This window comes from Mastigoproctus giganteus, chromosome 4, assembly GCF_048544385.1.
Source record: "Mastigoproctus giganteus isolate SK-2022 chromosome 4, ASM4854438v1, whole genome shotgun sequence".
Lineage (NCBI taxonomy): Eukaryota > Metazoa > Arthropoda > Arachnida > Uropygi > Thelyphonidae > Mastigoproctus > Mastigoproctus giganteus.
Window position 1 is genome coordinate 210,449,036 of NC_143578.1, and position 18,695 is coordinate 210,467,730.

The 18,695-nt window shown below is 38.1% G+C and overlaps 1 protein-coding gene across 1 annotated transcript in view; it reads right to left on the reverse strand.

Annotated features, from left to right (window-relative positions):
* Positions 1 to 812: 812 nt before the first annotated feature.
* The window catches only part of LOC150087369 (uncharacterized), a 65,382-nt gene continuing 47,499 nt past the window's right edge, over positions 813 to 18,695 (reverse strand). Inside the window, exons 2-5 of the mRNA XM_090372029.1 lie at positions 18,407 to 18,506; positions 8,183 to 8,401; positions 7,868 to 7,945; positions 813 to 964 (exon numbers count right to left, since the gene is read on the reverse strand). Coding sequence (XP_090228155.1) covers positions 953 to 964; positions 7,868 to 7,945; positions 8,183 to 8,401; positions 18,407 to 18,481 — 384 coding nt within the window. The 5' untranslated portion in view covers positions 18,482 to 18,506 and the 3' untranslated portion in view covers positions 813 to 952. The remainder of the gene's footprint in view (positions 965 to 7,867; positions 7,946 to 8,182; positions 8,402 to 18,406; positions 18,507 to 18,695) is intronic.

The window sequence follows — 18,695 nt, forward strand, 5'->3', positions numbered from 1 at the left end:
ATAACGTGTTTACAGATAGTTGAGGTGCTTTCTTTTTAAAAAAATCAGAAAAGCGAAGAAATCGTGTAATTCTTATTTGTTGTTTCTGTTTAGTTGGAATTAGGATGCATTTTTAACTCTTTTCGAGAAAATGATTCTTCGAAAAATAAACACGTTTCTTGGAAAACAATACATTTGCGATTATGTCGAAAGCTAAAATGTTCTTATTTTGATGGTAATTAAATTAAATTTGTTTACATGCCAGAGAAGAAAATACGTTATAGTTACTAATGTATGTGACAACAGGGAGATTAAGTAACCGTTACAAATGGTCACCGAAAAAAAAAAAAGCAATAATAAATGAGCTGTTTAATAATTAAAGTAGTATAAAAGAATCAAATTTAAATTCTCAGTTATCAACTGAAGTTTGCCTGTACATAAAAAGAATTCCTATTGTTTAGTACGAGTAATCTCCGCTAGAGGCGATAGTGGCACCTAATATTGTAAATATTGAATGTATTTACAGTGTTAGGTTTATTCTATTTTGTTTCCTATATTTGATTAAAAAAATTAACAGAAAATGCACGATCTCGTTTATTTTAATTTTTTTTTCCGTGAATGTAAAATTCTCCATATCATTGACCACTTGTTTAAAAAACACAACAAATAACTAGATTAATATAGTGTATTTGCACAATATCTGATTTAAACAAGAACAGACACACACACTGATATCACTAATAGCGTTGGGGATATCGTAATAATAACTTTATTTCTCAGATGCTTACAAGTTACACAAAGAGAATGAAGTATTAAGAAATAAAAACGTTCGGTATCCCATTTCATCTAATTCCTCATTATTCCAAGATATAACTATTTCCGAGAGAGAGAGAGAAAAAAAAGATGGGACAGGTGATAGCTGATGTGAATGAATGTAAGAATGAGCAGAAGTTTCATCAAATATCTAGAATTTTTATTTTGATGCCTGAAATAAAGAAAATACAAAGTTATATTAGGGCAGAAATTGCTAAGAGAAATAAATTACACAAACTTGCACAAGATGGCGGCACAGTCTAAGTAATGTGGTTCATTGCTGTAATTGTATTATCGTTTAGAATATTGAGTAGAAAATCTTAATTATTTTTAGTTATGACATGCACAAAAAGTTTAATCATATTTTAATATATTTTCACAACTTAAAATTTATATTGTTTGTTAAATATACTGGATTAATTTTTAGTTGCTGAAAGAAAAACAGTTTATGAAAACTAGGTCATTTTAATAATAAATAAATGAGAGTTCATTTATTAAAGTCCTGATTAAAGAAATTGGAGGTAAACATGCATTTTGTAACCGATGATACCATGAAAATAGTGGCAACAATTATCATGGTATCATCGTAATACATAAAAAAAAAAAAAGAAACCTTTCCATTTCACCTGTTCATCCTCTCTAACAATTTATCTAGTTCTTCCTTGAATTTATTCAAACTACTCAACTCTACAACACCAGATGGGAGTTTGTTTCAACACTCAATCACCCCTCTGGCTGAAGGCAAATTTCCGCTCGTCCGACCTGCAACCATCCTTACCTTCATGGGTAGCACAGTTGGTAGGATCGCCGTCCTCCCTACACCGGGTGGAAAAGACCCGAGTTCGAATCCCGTCGATGACGGGAGGACTTTTTATTGGTCTTTTTCACAACGTGGCTGAGTTAGTCGGTCTCAGGCGAGAACAGCATGTTTTTTCTCCCGAAAACTCGGGTTTTCCGTCCAGAAAACAAAAAATCGACTTCGGAATAACACGGCCCTAGTCGCCAATGCTCCCAAAACAACAACACATTCTTCCTCAATTTGAATTAATGCCACCTCATACGCATACTCTGAGCAAGAGGAAGAATGCCATTAGCATTGAGCTTACTCAGTCCATTCACGTATGTTCATTCAACATTTATCCACCCGAGTAACAATACGTCTGCCCATCGATACCCACACAGTTAGCTGGGCATGATGACCTGTCCACGAATTCATACTGTGTCCGATTAAGGATGGAATTATCATATGCGGTGTATGGAAGTACTGTTAGTCTCCACTTTTTGATCTCTATATCTGTGGTCTGTCAGTGATGCGTTCTTGAAATTGTAGAGGTCCGTACGCTTGTGAAAGCTTGATTTCCCGCTCCCCTTCAACTAATGTCGTAAGGGGGAGTGGTGGCAAATGTAGTTTCATATTCACTTCAAATAAGTAGTTATCGGATGGCAAGCAAAGTCCTGGAGTTGTCCATTAGCTCAACTAGGAGTTCTGGAGCTGAGTAATTGCAGATTCTATACTGTGGTGTTGTTGGTCAGCAGAATACATGCGAGCTTATAGGCTTTTGGTAGAACTATGGGGAGGTTCTTACCTTTCGCTAAGCTTGTACTGTATCTGATAAGTCACTAGGTGCGCCTGCTGTTGCCTTGAGCAATCTAAATAAAATATTGTTTTCATAGTAATCTACTACAACAGAGAGCTTACTATGAAACCTGCTGAGATCGTGTAGCTGTTTGCTTAAGTTACTCTAAACAGGTACCACCACGTCATGGATAGCTGCACTTGGATTGGTGTTTGACAGATCTTGAATTAGTGCTTTATGCCCAACGTCCTTGTGGTGTGGTCATGGGCTGTCTCTTGGCCCTTCCTGTAATTTGTCTCTTGGCTTTTGGACAGAAATACCACGGTTTTTTTATTCCGCCAGGAGGTCCGGTTGTTTTCTTGAGCTCTAGAAACTGCCCCATACTGATTAGTCCTCAGTAAAAAGTCCGATATTTCAGCTGATAACATCAATACCCAGAAGCGGCCCCGGGTCTATCAGCATCCTGTGCGAGATTTTTTGATGCGCCCTCTCAGACTTGAAATTTACTTGCAAATCAGTGAATTTTCGGAGAATTTTGCGCCCCCTACATTTTGGTGCCCTGTTCGGGGGAATCGCTCGATCTTGCCTTAAGCCGGTCCTATGACAATCCCCAACTACACTGGAGAATTATGATACAGATTAATTTCTAGATACTGTTTTTGATGATCATGGAGAGACACAATAAATAATAAAATTGTGTTTGCGTGCCATTCAGCCACTGGTTCTGACATGCATTTATGAGTGAGTTATCCATTAGTATTAGGCTAATGATGCAAGGAAGCGAATTATTTTTTTTTTTTTTTATGCAAATTCAAAAATTAAAATGAAACAGAATGTTCATCCCATTCCCATTTTTAAAATGTAATTATCCAATTCTGCGTTAAATTTGACTCGCTGCCCATAAGCAAACTTCATGAGATCCAATTTTCTGTTATTTCCTCTTATTTTATGTGTCCCCTGGCTAAGAGAACAGACCTTCCTCATTCAGTTTACTCAATCCCTTCAGTGCCTTATACACCTCAATCAGACCTCCCCTTAGATGTCTAGTTATAAAACTTTTTAGTGCACTCCTAAGTCGTTCTTCATATTTGCATCGCTTTGCACTCGTTACCAATCTGCTCAGCCTTCTCTGAACTCCCTGCGAAGTTATGTCATTTTTAGGTGCATATTTAGACGTTGATAGCACATGGCTTCACTGTTTATTCTTTCTACCTTCCGGTCTTTTTCCAGTTTTGTGCAACACCTTTCACTTCAGTCTGCTAACAGCCCTTTAAGCAACGGATTTGGCCAAATCATTTGAGGGGACTTAAATAATAAATTAGGAAATATTTTTTGTGATTTTTCGATCGAATTAAGCATTACCCCGTGCAGCATATCAATTTTTCATACAAACTGTAAAGCCAGAACTGTGAATTCAAGCAGCTCGAAGCTGGTTTGCTTTGAAAATACTATAGTACCAGACTTGTTCTATGACCACTATGAATCCACGATTAGCTACCCAAGTAACTAATTAATCACAACAGTTATTCACATAAAATAACATAGAAGATGGGAGCCAGAGTAGTCAAAAATGGGCATATATTAGGGTGGATCAGTGTAGCAAGTGGAGTCTTTCGGAGGTTACTTCTATTTCTTATTAATAACATTGGTGAGGGACTGCAGGGGAAGTTGTCAAAGTTTACTGGTGACACTTAAAGATAAGAAAATTGGTTAACAATCGGAATAAGGTGATTTTTATTCCGGTTGGTTGTTGTTGTTAGGTTTTAGGAGCATCGGCAACTAAGGGCACGTTGCTCCGTGTATATTGTCTGTAAATTGCGTGTGTTCTGAGGTCGATTTTATTTTTGCTGGACTAAAAACCAGAGTTTCCAGAAGGAAAAACCATGCTACCTTCGCATGAGACCGACTAACCCAGCCACGTTGTGAAAGAGGCCCATAAAAATTCCTCCCGTCATGGACGGGATTCGAACTCGGGTCTTTTCCACTCGGTGTGGGGAGGACGGCGATCCTACCAAATGTGCTGCCCACGAGGACTGTTGATTCCGAATGCTTTAGATCGGTTGCTGCACAAATTGAAAAATGGAAACTAAAGTTTAGTGTTTATAAGTGTGAGATTTTGCACCTGGGGAATGGGGAATTATGATGCATTTTTAACTCTTTGGAGAAAATGATTCTTCGAAAAATAAACATTTCCAGTAATTACTTATAAGCGGGGGGTATTGGAGTTAGAAGCGGTCCAGGATGAAAAAGTTATAAGTATATGCATATAGGACTTCGCAAGTAGAGAAAATGAGATGTTATTTTACAATGAAATCCATTTTCATCATCCTATATAAAAGGGAAAATTTCTTAATTTCCCCTTTTGTATAACACGATGGTGGGACCACATTTTAGAATATGTGTTGGTGTGGAGGCTGCACTTGAAAAAGGCGACTTCTGGATAGGGTCTAGAGAAGGGTAACCAGGTTGGTGAGGTGTTGATCGATGCCCACGTGAAGAACGGCTTAGCGGATTTGCAAAACTTGGTAGCTAGACATCTTAGGGGGGTATCTGAAAGAGGTATATAAAGCCCTGAAAGGAATCGTTAGAATAAGCAGGGAGGTAATTATTTTCACTGGCAAGAGAGATAAACAGGAGCACGGGTAGAAAATTCTGGGGAGTAACAGAAGGCGGAATCAGGTTTTCTTTCGAGCAGCGTATTGCAAATCACTGGAATGAATTGTCTGCTACCGTGGTCGAGGTGGATAGTTTGGTAAAGTCCAAAGCGGAAATGGATAGGCACTTTTTGGCGACGGGAAAGGTATGAATGATAGAACTTTTCCCTGTTTTATGGCAGATGTAGAGAAAATCCTCTTTTTCGCATCATTTAGCCATCATAATACGAACATCTACATCATAAAGTTAGGAAACCGAAGGACGCTTTTTCGTTGGCATTCAAATTTGAGTGCCAGCTAAAAAAATCACACAAACAAGTCGAAGGGAGCAATGATTGCGTCTTTTCGATTACTTGCAAAGAGATGCGCCCTTCAGCAGCGAAATGATATTTAAATAAGCCCTTCGGGTGCATATTTCTTATTTGCGACATTAAAACAGCTATATCTGCCATTAACGATGTTCGGTTGTCATAGAATTTTGTAAAATGGCGAGTAGAAGTAATGAGTTCCGATCTGAACGAACAATTAAGGAAAAGAAAATGCGGCATGAGCAGCTTTTTTTAGTGGATGCAAAGGAATCGGTGATGTAGGTGAAGTTAGTCGTTCGAATGGTACTCGAAGAGTTATGTCAAGGAAGAATTGCTAGTAGTTAAAAATTTTGTTTAAATTTTGTATATATTTTAATTCTAGTTTGTATCGATTCATACTGTTTTGTATTGATTCTGTAATTCTCAGCGTTCTCACCATTATCTAGGGTCTGTGTGCCCTGTGGGTGAGATGTTTGTATGTAAATAAATAAATATAAATAAAACGATAGCGTCGTGATCAGTTTGCGGTTACTCCTCATACGTTCACTTTATTGATTCGTATAGAAGTGGGTAAATGGCCAAGCAAAGGCTATTTTGCCAAAGGCTCGGGGTCTTGATAAATGAAGTCGTATCTTGTCATAATGTCTTCTTACAAATTTAGGGAGCATGTGTGGCGTCTATAATAAATTAGAAAGCGTAAATTCCCATGCTGGTCAAAACAGTGAAGGGATCGTAGCATGTTCAAACGATGTTCGTGTAAATATGATGACATACGCACCTAGTGGTGTAATTGAACCAACCGAAGTTCCGATTACTGTATGTTAAAAGTGTTCAAAGAAACGTCAGAGTGAACAGTAACAGCAACTTCATTGGAACATAACATATCAAAATCAAGTGTGGTAAGCTTGTAAGAACAGTTTTTGTCACCATTTTGAACCAAAACTGTCATGTGCACTGACAACGACTTTAGTATGACTCGCAGCAACCACCAGATATGGTTCGCAGCTGCAATTCATTCATAAAATCAAGGCTTCGATGAGTGAGCAATCGGTTGCTAGTCTTTATGTAAATGCTGTTTCCAGTTGATTTAGTGTCACTGGATAGTCCGCATATGGCTTCCAGTTGGGAGAGCGGACGGGCCAATTCATACGGACGATATCATGTTCTAACATCTTGTTTGCCAGCTTTGCCTTATGGGATTGAGCGTTACCCATTAGAACTAACTCTTCCTACTGAAGGCCCATGGGTCGCAGGATCCTATCTCTATACCGATATGTAGGCAAGATCTTGTTCGTGATGATGTGCACGTCTGTATGACTAATGCTACCGAATACCAGAAATCCACCCAACTGATTTCCTGTATTCTGATCGGAAGAGAATCTGATTACAAGCTCTACGTAAATTCATCTGTGAGAGCACACACCCCACCATTTTCCTTCTCAGTCCAGTTATTATGTTGGGATGCGTACATTCTTCTAGCCCTACGATATCGGCCACATTTTAGGTTTTATCGCGTAATTTCTGTCAGTGCAGTCGATTTTGGATGGTTTGGGTAACACTAGTGTCCAAAGGACACCTGGGTATCTACAAACCCTGACCAGGACGTCTACAAATGTTTTGGGGTTATTGGAGACGATTCCACCACCTACGGGTGACCGAACCATGCCGGAATTTTGCACTGAGTGACTCTCCGATGACTTTCCAAGCAGTAGATTCAGAAAATCTGTCTGAGATGACATCTTCACTTTGCTAATGGACACGCACTCGCCCGTCCGTGTGTTGTGTTTGCTGCTTTAATTCACGAATGAGATGCGTCTGAGATATTTTTGAGTATTTAACGAAACTGTCGCACTCCTGAATTTATGTTCTCGGCCTGCATTTGTTGGAGAACTTTGCATCTGCGCTTTGGTCCGTGAATATGTGCTGTCATTGCGGTCACAGTAGTTAGTGGATTACACAGTACATTGTATCATGATTCAACCGCTAATTGTTTTGACTAGTGTATATGGCTAATTAGTTTCTTAAAATTTTTATAGTTTGTCAAAATCCAGTCACTTATTTCTTCTGATTACTTTATTTAGCGCAGGTCTATTGGAATACACGAATAAGATATAAACTAAATAGTTAATTCACATATTGCTGAAATAGCTGCAGTCTTATGTTGGTTGGTGGGAGTTTACAGTAAGGAATGTGGCTCACCCTTAAAACATTGCACGTCTGATTTCTTTCTTGCATCGATCAATTGAAGTAGGCCCAATGTATGCACAAATTAAGCAGCAGCGCAATTCAAAGTGCAACCTGGCTTCCGTCACGATTGGGAAAGAAAACATCTTAATAAGCTTTGATTGATGGCTTCTAGCACTTAACGGATGCTAATTGGTACATGAGGCGAAGTAGTCGCATCGGATCAAAGAAATACGGTTACAAAAGTGCTGTTAATTAGTTTTGAAATTAAATAGGCCTCAAGTTTTGATGCTCTGGATTATTTGAGTTTCTCTTTTTCTTAATAACTAATTTAAGATTCAATTCAACTTACCTCATAATCTCCAAAAGGAAATTGCCTGACACTGACGAATCGTTTCCTTCTCTTTGTGAACTTCAGCATATCTTGGCTCTGGATACGTGGAGGAAAAAAACACCACGGTTAGTAATTAAGAAGCCAGACACAAAGTGAAAATGCCTTATGACCTGAAGGTTACATTAGTAGTATTGACGTATGCTGATAAATCACTTCTCTTTAGCTATGTACAGTACGTCCCAGATAAATGTTCCATTCAGTATGTTTTTGAAATATTTTCGTTATTTAGACATACCCCAAAAGTAGTTTAATATTGCTGCTTCTGAAACTTACCTGACTAGTCCTGAAGTCGGGTTCTGTCTGTTCCCTCAATAATTCTAACAACCTGGGGTATGCGGCCAGTTTCTGGATCATCATCAGTAAGTAAGGAACTTCATTGTCACCTTGAGCGGAAAATAACGAACCTACCGACCGCTTTCTGCCACATCCTGTGAATGCGTTACAAAATGGTCGTTTCGCTGGAGGTAAGGAAATGTCCAGATGTCGTAAATCCTACGGGATTAAATGAAAACATTTATGATTATTGGGGAGAAGGCCGGCCTAGAATGTTAAGATGATGGACCGATTTTCATCAATTCAGACATTATGCAAAGAAACATGTTGCAGGAAAAAATAGTCCAGCGAGGTGCAAGCTGCCCCACAGACAAAAATATTATTTATAATAATCGTGGAACTTGCCCAGGTCCCTTGATGTTAAGGGGAGAAGAAGGAAGTTGTACTGTTTATGTTGTCACTTTCTTTCTATGTGAAGAAACTCATTTCTTTGCTTTCCTTTTAAGAAGGAAGAGGGTACCAAATATCATTTGGTGTTTAATTTCAACCTAAAAGAAAAAGAAGCGATCTTCTAGTATAATAATTAAAATGCAGTCGGGATATATTTTGCAGTTCCCAAAGTGTGTACCGATGCCATGTTGCTTTTCTGGAACTCAGATCTGCATACAAATTTGTTTAATTAAGTATGTTTTCATAACGCGCACGTCTTGGATCTTTCGAAGTTAATGAAAATTCCAGCTACTCTAAATATTCCTGTTTCTCTTTTCTGTTATTCGTCTTATCATCAAGTTCTAATCTAATCCAGGATAATAGCTTAGATGTTATCTAATAATGTTTGAGATCGATTTTTGACTACCTCGTAACTCTTTACACGTGTCACTTGATTTGTTTTGTATTTCGTTGAGTATCATAATAATTTTATCTTGGTACAATGCAAAGAAATCATTCAATTCAATCTCAGTAATCTTTGGTTCAACTGGATATAATTCACCCTTTAGCTTTAAGATGACTTTTTTTTTCGCTTAGGGTGCAACCAGTGATTTGTAGAACGATCTACAGACACTTTTTCGTTTTCCACCCCTTCCCAAGGTTATTTGTTGATAGGCTTTGGTTCTGAAGAGCACATTTACTGCCAATCCTGGAAACTGTTCCTGTCTCTTTCCTTCCATAGTAAAACCCTGCCTTAAACACAAACAGATTCCTAATAGTCTATGAATATTATAGAAGTGGACACTAACTCGATCTTGCTCTTGTTTCTGGTCGTGCGTGGTTGACGTCCCAGTCGACGAACTAATAGTCATGAAAACCTAGCGCTGTGTTCTGCGTGTCAGCTCAATCGCTTAAATAGCTATCCGAGACGTCGGATAGCTGCTGCTGTATTGAGGGCAAAAGGAGGACCTACGAAGTATTAGGTAGGTAGTCATAATGAACTATGCTACATACTCGCAGTATAAAAGAGTCGAACAACTTCATACGCCAGAGTGGTAGTAATTTGTATCTGGTCGTGCACGTCAAAGTGATAAAGTAGCAGTTATGGGATATAGTAAAGATATCAAGGAGTTTCAAAAGGGCACAATTGTGGGAGCTCGTGCATCGGAAGCTTGCATATCGGAAACGACATGTCTTGTTAATCCCTCACGGCCGCTTTAGGCTAAGGTGTATGAATTCTTACGCCTTAACACTTTGTGTTAAGGTGTAAGAATTCGATACGAGTCCTCCCGCCGACAGAACTGTTTACACAACGTGGACGTTCGTGGTAAGCGAAGTGTGCAGCGTGTTGTACGAGCTCAACGGCAGGTCATGTGGGAGTTGACATCCAATACAATATGGAAAATGCAGGAATAATATCCCAAATGACGATGCTCCTCACACTCAAACGTATGCAGTTCCAGAACAGACGACCCAAGAGACATTCTCTCTTCACCGCTGATCATCGTCGACGGCGAATGCTCCAGTGTACAACCAGCGTGAAATCAACACGCAGGTTGAACACTGGAGAACTGGAACCGAATGTTCTTGTCGAATGAGACCAAATATGTGGTGCAACACGAGTCCATAAACCCATTGTGCATGTTGCCCGCTATCCAGGTAGGCGTCGGTGGTTGCTTTATATGAGGCATTTTTTCTGGCAAGAACTAGGACCCCTGGTGCGCATAGGCCAACGTTTCACTGAGGTGTCTACCGGCAGATCTTAGGAGGCCATATGCACCCTGCTATGTTTAATTTTTACCTGTGCTCCTTGAACCATTCATGTATAGTGCGGATTCCAGCCCGCAATATGCACGAATGGTGCTAGGAACACAGTGAAGATATCACTCATCTTGATTGGCCTCCAAATTCTCCTCACCTCAATCTAGTTGAACACCTGTGGGGTGTTTTTGAACGGGAAGTAAAGGTGTGTGGACACGCAACCGTCATCTATTCCGACACTGTGGAAAGCCTTTGCAGGCAGCATGGATGCAGATCTTTAAGACATCTTCACACATCTAGTGGAGTCGATGCCTAGGCGAAAAGCGGCTGTTATCCGTGCGAACGGTGGCCCAACACGCTATTAGGTAGGTGGTCAAATAATTCGGTGATCGCTCGATGTATGTTACTGTCAGTGCTACGGAATGAAGAAACATTTTACCATAGGTTACGGCGCATACCCAGTTTACTTCTGCTTGGATTTTGCTTTTCGCGTTTATCAGCGAGTACGGAATTATTTTGAATTACTAAATGAGCTTCCGAATTTTTGATTGCAGTTGCCAGAAAATGAATTGCGAAGTATACCCACGGCCTGCTGTCAGAAGTGCGATGACAGATAACAAGCGTGCTAATTATGGTTGTATTAAACTGTCATTCATTATTACTGTAAGTTAATATGAGACGATAAAATACGAACGCCATATGGTTCGAATCCACAGGAAAGTTTTTTCCCTAGCACTGACAGCTACCTTTTCATAAGCATCCAGAAAGAGGTTCTCAATAAATCGTTTTCCTCGATTATCGTATATATAAAATCCCACATACTTACTAATTAATTCCTCGTTTAATTTTTTATAGTGTAAATGTTCACTTAATTTCATGCGCTTCCACAGAGCAGATCGACTTCATGTTACCCAGCGAAATCAGTCGCTAAGTTGGCTTCCTTTTCACTCGCAATATGATCTCTCGGAATGGCGTATTAATTGTTGGCTCTTTGGTTTCGAAATGTTTTGCAGACCTGAATGATGTCCCAGGCGATGTTAAGGTCCTTGTCTGAAGATGTATTTGCAATTTGATTTCCTTGTACGCTGATCATTAAATTATTCTGGTTTTCCTTTGTGTAAAGATTTTAGGTTTTCAGTTGAGAGGCAGGTTTTAAACTTTGAATTGATTTTTTTCTTTCTCGGTAAAAAAGCTTTACATATGATATGTCTAGATTTAGAAAGTTTTTAAAATTATCTAAAATTCGACGTATTAATTTTTGGCTCAGAAGTACATAACTATTGCGTATTGGCCGGGAACCCTGTGCGACATTTGTCTTATGTAACTTTCTCTTTTTCTTTTGGGCTGCGCTGAGCAAAGGGCCATGGGGTTAGATTTAGCATGGGATTATACGCCACTGTGCATAATAGATAAAGTAATGGTGTCAGAATTGTTTCAGAGGGAACTAGCTTCATATTGTGTTTGTAAGTAACATGTATTTTGACACCATTACTTTATCTATTAAGCTTATGGCCCTTTTTCAGGACCATAAGCTCCAATACTGCATAGCAGAGCTATCAGTCCTCCCCAAACCAAGTAGAAAAGGCCCGGGTTCGAATCCCGTCAATGACGCAAGGAACTTTTATGGACCTCTTCACTCTGTGGCCGAGTTGGTCAGTCTGAGTTCGGGACAGGAAAGTTCCCCCCCCCCACCGGAAACTCAGGTTTTACCTCCAGAAAACACAAGCAATTTATGGACTTAAATACAGGCAGATGAGTTAACTCTCGGGTAGCCCTAATATGACATTTTTTTTTTTTTTTTTTTTTTTTTTTTTTAATTCTTCAGTGTTAAAGTTTTAACTTTTCCGATAAGCACCTTATAAAACGTATTGTTTCATTCGAATTAGCATCGAGTACTATTCCGCTTTGTGATTGTTTTCTGTAGTGTACAATTTCCGCACGAACAGAGTTTGTTTGTTGTTTATTTGGTTTTTAGGAGCATTATCAACTAAAGCCATATTGCTCCGGGATATGCGGTGGTCATACCCTGACCTTTCCGTATTTGGTGGTGACGGGCTCGAACCCCGGTCTAATCAAGAAGCGTGTGCTACGCACTGCTGCTCCTTCCCACCTGGCTACGGAGGCGCCCGCAGGAACAGAGTATATAAATTTACTTTATATATTCTGTTCTATTCTAACTCCGGTACGTACAAGTGAGAGGTACAGAAAAAGTCATCGAATTCATAACTAGTAGGCAAATTTTAAAAAATATATAAAACATAGAAACTTACAAAAAAAACATGAGGAAATCACAGATCAAATTCATATTTGAGTTAAGTCCGGGTTGCTAATCAGCAAGCTCCAGGGATCTTCAAGACTAATTGTTCCAACAATCCATTGACCAAGATGGGAAGGCAGAAATCGGAATCAGGGCTACGTAGTGATCAGTCCCCATAAGGAAGATCAGTGACTATTAAGACTTTTCATGAACTTGGGCTACCATTCTTGTCTTGGACACTTCACAGTCAAGCTGTGCGTGTCAAAGATCCAAATAAATTTCCGTGCCAGAAAACAGCGTCAGGGCAATGTTGAAGAAACAGCACACGCATTTCTTGTTCCAAATTAAGATCGAATAAACAATTATCTCACAGACAACAAGGAATTATCCAGTTCATATAATCCCGGATTCAAACTTCATAAATCACTACCGATAAATGGATTACAGGATATAACTACTTGGAAATCTTATGAAGCCTGCACAAAAGAAATACGAAGACTTTTATACACAAAGTGGCAACCTTAACTTTTCCGATAAGCACTTTAAAATCCAATAGTTCAGGCCGAGAATCAACTTAAAGTTTGATGGCACAGCAGATGGCCAAACCATTGATCCGTATAACATTAGTGGCTGAATATGAAGAGGAATGCCTTAAGATAAGCTTCTGCTCGGTCACTTTGGCCATATGTAATTTGACATTCCACTTGGTCCTTAAAAGTTTCACGATTATCTCGCTGAAATGATCCTTAAATTAATTTTTTTCCCATCGTAATTACCAAAAATCATGTACTTTTTTTAAAAAATTAATCTCAACACCAAACCATGAAAGATTATTTATTAGTTCACGAACACTTTTCTGTACGAACGTTTAACTTAGTCAACTTAAATCGTTAGACCTAGGAAGCTGACTACCAAAATAAGGTCATCCGCATATAAAATTAAATCTTTCAACAAAAGGGCAAGAACAGAAGAGATGAAAATTGGACAAAACCGAATTTGCAATTCCAAGACAAAACTGCAACACAAAAAGAAGGGAGGGAGATATACGGATCGAAAAAATGCGGAGGCGACATCAAAGAAAATAGTGTGGAGGTCAACCCCCGTATTCAAAGAAAGATTAATTCTGTTGATGAACTACTGGAGACAACTAATGGTTGATCACCTGCTAATACCATAATGTACAGTGGTAGGATAACCTGGAAATTTTGTTTTGATGAAGGTTTAAGGGAACCTTTTTTAAGACCTTTCAGAAAAAGGTTACAGAAGGAATCGATCATACTTCTAGAATTAGATGATCGAATAGGGATTACCTTTTCCTGCACGCATCTGGAAAACACCAGAAACTTAACCTTATTATGGAACATTAAGAACGCCTCAACAATAAACAGTAAGGAGAATCAAAAGACAGATCCATCCTTTAATATATTGCTTCAAGTTCAGCTTCATACTGAAACAGAAGAATATGGTTTATCCAATTGAAAAGATCTAACATGTCTACAGAACGTGGCGGTGTACCTGAAAACTTACCAAGACAAGTCCTCAAATAAACGAATTTCACAATAGTTGCTTTTTTTTGTTTCTACAACTTAGAATGAGCTGAAAAAAAGACTGTCTACTGGGCCACAGAAATATCTTATAATGATGAACCGGCTGCTACTTTAAATAAGATTGACAAGTCATGTGATCACCTGTATTCCATGTTTTCTTGAACATGGAGTACCGAAAAATAAGAGCCACTCAGACAGCAAAAATGCAGGACATATTTTCGAGGATAGACCAAGGAGATAATTCCATTTAAAAAAAAAAAACTCTACACAGATAGTCGGTGGAAATCCCAACATTTAACACACAAAGATTAGAAAATATCCTGTTTAATCTGGCTTCGCAGCGAGTATGGGGAAGGGGTATTTCATCATAATACAGAACAATTCTCAAATAAAGCCAGACGTATTATCAGGAAGTACACTAATGAACAAATTAATCACCAAAAATTAGAAAATTCTGTACTTTGGTGCAAACGACCAGCTGCCAACCTAAAGAGTCCTGGCGAGTTTCCAAAGTCATAATTGGGGAAAAAAAAAAAAAAACTGCACTGATTACCATTTAGTGTTCAATAAAAGTAGCCGGACCCTCCATTTTATCTAACACCATCTTGTCAACACTACAAACAATGAATAGATTAGACTAACACTTCCATCCGATTTAAAATTACGAGAAGAAAACGTACCGGGAATCATATTCAGCAACAACAAATCAGTCCTCAGTCAATCATGTTTGAACGCCCAATAATATGGAAACACTCTATAGACAACACCTCAATGAACTAGAGCAATTTAATAATATTAAAATAACTCAATAATAATCTTATTTAGAACCAACGAACGAGTACAGAGTGACAGCAACGGACTCAGATGTTACCAGCAATTAGTTTTCTGGGAGCACTTGTCTGGTCATGATTTGATTATTTGTTATTATGTGTCACTCTTCCCTTACTGATTATTCAGTAGTCGATGGGGACTATGCGTTCAAGAGAAGGCTCAGCTGGTAGCGTCGTATGTGCTTGTTTTTGCCAGAAGTCAAAGTCATGCTGTGCGGGTATTAGAAATTTATCGTTTTAAGGATAATGGAAGCGTTGCAAATAAGCCTCGCTTTAGAATGCTTCGAACATCCAAGATGCGATGCATTGATCTCTTCCAAGGTAAGAGAAGAGTGTATAGTAATGAAGGGGCTCTCTTCGGACCCTTTCATTCTTAAAGAATTTAATGGGATAAGTTCAATATGGAGGAGGGGGAAAAAATACCTCGTCTAGACTCAGGATGTACAGAGTCCTAAAAATACAAATTTCGTCCCTGCAAATTGTATAGTTTAAGAAATCGTCAAGAGAAATACAGAATACGATTGTTCTTTCAGACAAGTGGGAGAACAATCATAATAATAATAGTTTTCTATTCAGATTCAACTGTTAGCAATCACATCTGCAGGAAATTCTCTGACAGTAGTATGGCGGGCTTGGTAGGTCTGGAATCTAGAAGAATTTTTAAAGGCCTTAGTCAATTGAGTTAGCTCATCTCATTTCATCTCATCAGTAGGATTTTCTCTGAATTATTGATTTTTCAGCCTGTTCAACATCCTAACTGGCTCGAGAATATATACTTGTACAGACGACACCAACACGATTCGAATTTTTTTTCAGTGAATCTGTCAGTGATGATTCGTTTTGGATAAATATTTTTCGAGGTTTGCATTGACAAGCCAGACAACAGTTTTGGCTCAGACAATGAGGATTATAACCCATTACTGCAAGAACACATCCGGGGCAAATGGTTACATTATTGTGATATGCTCTACCCACCTACCTCCAAGGCTCTGATTTGTGGCATCGCACGATTTATTTTATTTATTGATATGTTCAAAATTGTTTGGGAAAAAAACAGACTTCGAACGATCAACTAGCTGAAATATAACATCAAAAGAAGGCCAAAAAATTATCAAAATATGTCAGAGAACTCTTAATTTACAGAATAGACAAGTGTGAAAGATTATAAGAATGAACTCGGGCATCATACAATAGATTTTTGTATGTCAATAGATTTTTAAAACATCTCTATTTTGGCTGAACAGAAATTATTCAGCAATTAGTATTATAATGGTTCCATGCTAAGTAATCCAAGGAATCGGGCCTTTTCTGTATCTGCTAAAAAGAGAGAGGAAAAAAAAATCTATCACTCATACAGTCTCCTTCGCCAAAAAGTGACCATCCAATTCCGCTTTGTACTTTACAAACTATCAACTTCGATCACGGTGGAAGTCAATTCATGCCATTGATATGCAAAACGCTGCCCGAAAATAAACTTATGAGATCTACCCTTCTGTTGCTCTACAAAATTTTGTATTTGTGCTTCCTGGTTATTCTATCTATTGCCTATGAAAATACTCATACTCCCCCACCCCCATTGTATTATAAACCTCTGTCGTTGTTCGTATGGATATCGATTGGCCCCCCTCGCCAATCTGGTTGTCCTTCTCTGAACCACTTTCTAGAAGTGGTAGTACGAAATAAGGTTCATCTGAGCCAAAAAAAAAAATACATGAATTCAAAATATGTATGAGTTTAAATTTTGGAAGTTTGATTTTTAGACCACAGAATATATGAAATTTACAACGACAAGGCTTTCCTTCCTGGAATGGGGTTAGAGGTTGCTTGCACACCCCTCTACATGGCTTGTCGGTGTGAGATTTACTTTTTCTTTCGTAGTTGAAGGAGTCTTAACAAAATCCTGTTTCTGTGTAAGCTTATCGATTTTTGTTCCAATTTATGTATAGTAGAGCGAGGATGAACCCTGCAGTTTAGTGTTATTAATAATAATAACAATCATCTTTTAAAATATCTACAGTTAAAGATTGTTACAACTTGCTCAAGGAGGCCAGAATGTTATCAGTTATTATGTACTGTTAATAAATTGCACTTGTCCCAACGTTCGAAGTGAGGTAGATGTTAAAAGAATTTAAGATATATGCTAGATATTAAATATATGTATAATTTGATATGTGCGCGTATCTGTCTGTTTTTAGATAAATAGACATGGAACACATATACACTTTTCTACAAAGAGTATATTACTCAGTCTACTGAATGTTATGAACAGAATGGGTCCTTTTACAAATGCTAAAACCATTCGCTATTAGTCAGTGACTTGACTTTTACCTTTTTAGTTTCTAAACTGCTTCCAACATTTTATCTACCCCTTTATGCTTCTTTCCTGATTGTTGACAGTCAGTGATAAATTTGTATTGCTCATGCCTTCTGCATGGCCTTTGGGGACGCTGATTCAAAGTTTTCTTGCTCTCTGTACACTGTTATCGACCCAGCTACGGGACTAGCGAGTTCAGTGGGATCGGCGTAAAAATAAATCACCAATCCAATCATAGAAGTGTTTGACATTCGCATTCATGGACAATGAATCGTCAGTTTTTATAAGATACGTTTATAAAGACTCGCGTATTTCAAATGCGTCAAAAATTACACCAAGTACCTTGTTATTAGAACTTAGTTTTACAAAAATCTGAATACAATAAAATTTTACTCTAATTTTATTGTATTCGTATTATTGCTCCTGTACCCGGCTGATGCGAAGAATGTTTATAGCCATCAATGAATATGAACTGTCTGGTGTTGGATGGCTTGGAAACATCGTGGTATCCATTTCAAGTGAGAATCAAATAGAGAGAGGGTAATTAAAAGTGTCTCCTTTTACATTCCTTAATGTTATTTACTCGAAGAATAAATTGGTTATTATGATTAAAGACAGCAATAACTGTGGGTATGTGAATATTACGGTGCTATTAATCTCTTAAGGTAAATAGGATACTTTGGCATTCTCATCACGTGCATTATAACTTGTAATTACGAAATTTAAAGAATAAATATTAACTCATGGTGTAGACGGTATTCTTACCTCCCTTCCCCGATGTATAGAGTATATATGTGCAAATGATGATTTTTGGGAGTTTAAGGCCCCTCCGAATCGGAAATTATAAGGCCCATGCTTTTTTGCACTTAATAATAAAATTGCATCTTGGATAAGCAGAAATTGTTATGCAACTAAGCCATCTGACGAATTTCCCCGAGTGGTCTGTAGAGAGCGCAAAGATCAGTTTGTGAACTGCATTAGCATTTGATGTCAGGTTATTCAAAGAAAAGTCCAGTTTCTTATGGAATCCAATAATAATGAGATAAATTTTAAGTTCCTTAATATAAAAATCATATTTGGACTTACCCTAGTTCCCACCGTGGAGTTTAAGATGACAGTAAAAAATAGAACAGTTATCGTAACACCAACAGAGGTCCTCATTGTTCCTGCTTAATGTACAGTTAACCTAAGAAAGAACAAGCTTTTAAACTAATTGAAGTATTACAAAAAGAACTGTAATTTTATTTATGGTTGACCAGATGACAATTATAATTATACATAAGGCAGCATTTTGTAATGCGCAGAAAGAAGTCGATTTAAAGCAATATGTGCACATATTGCTTTAAATCGACTTCTTTCTACGCATTACAAATTA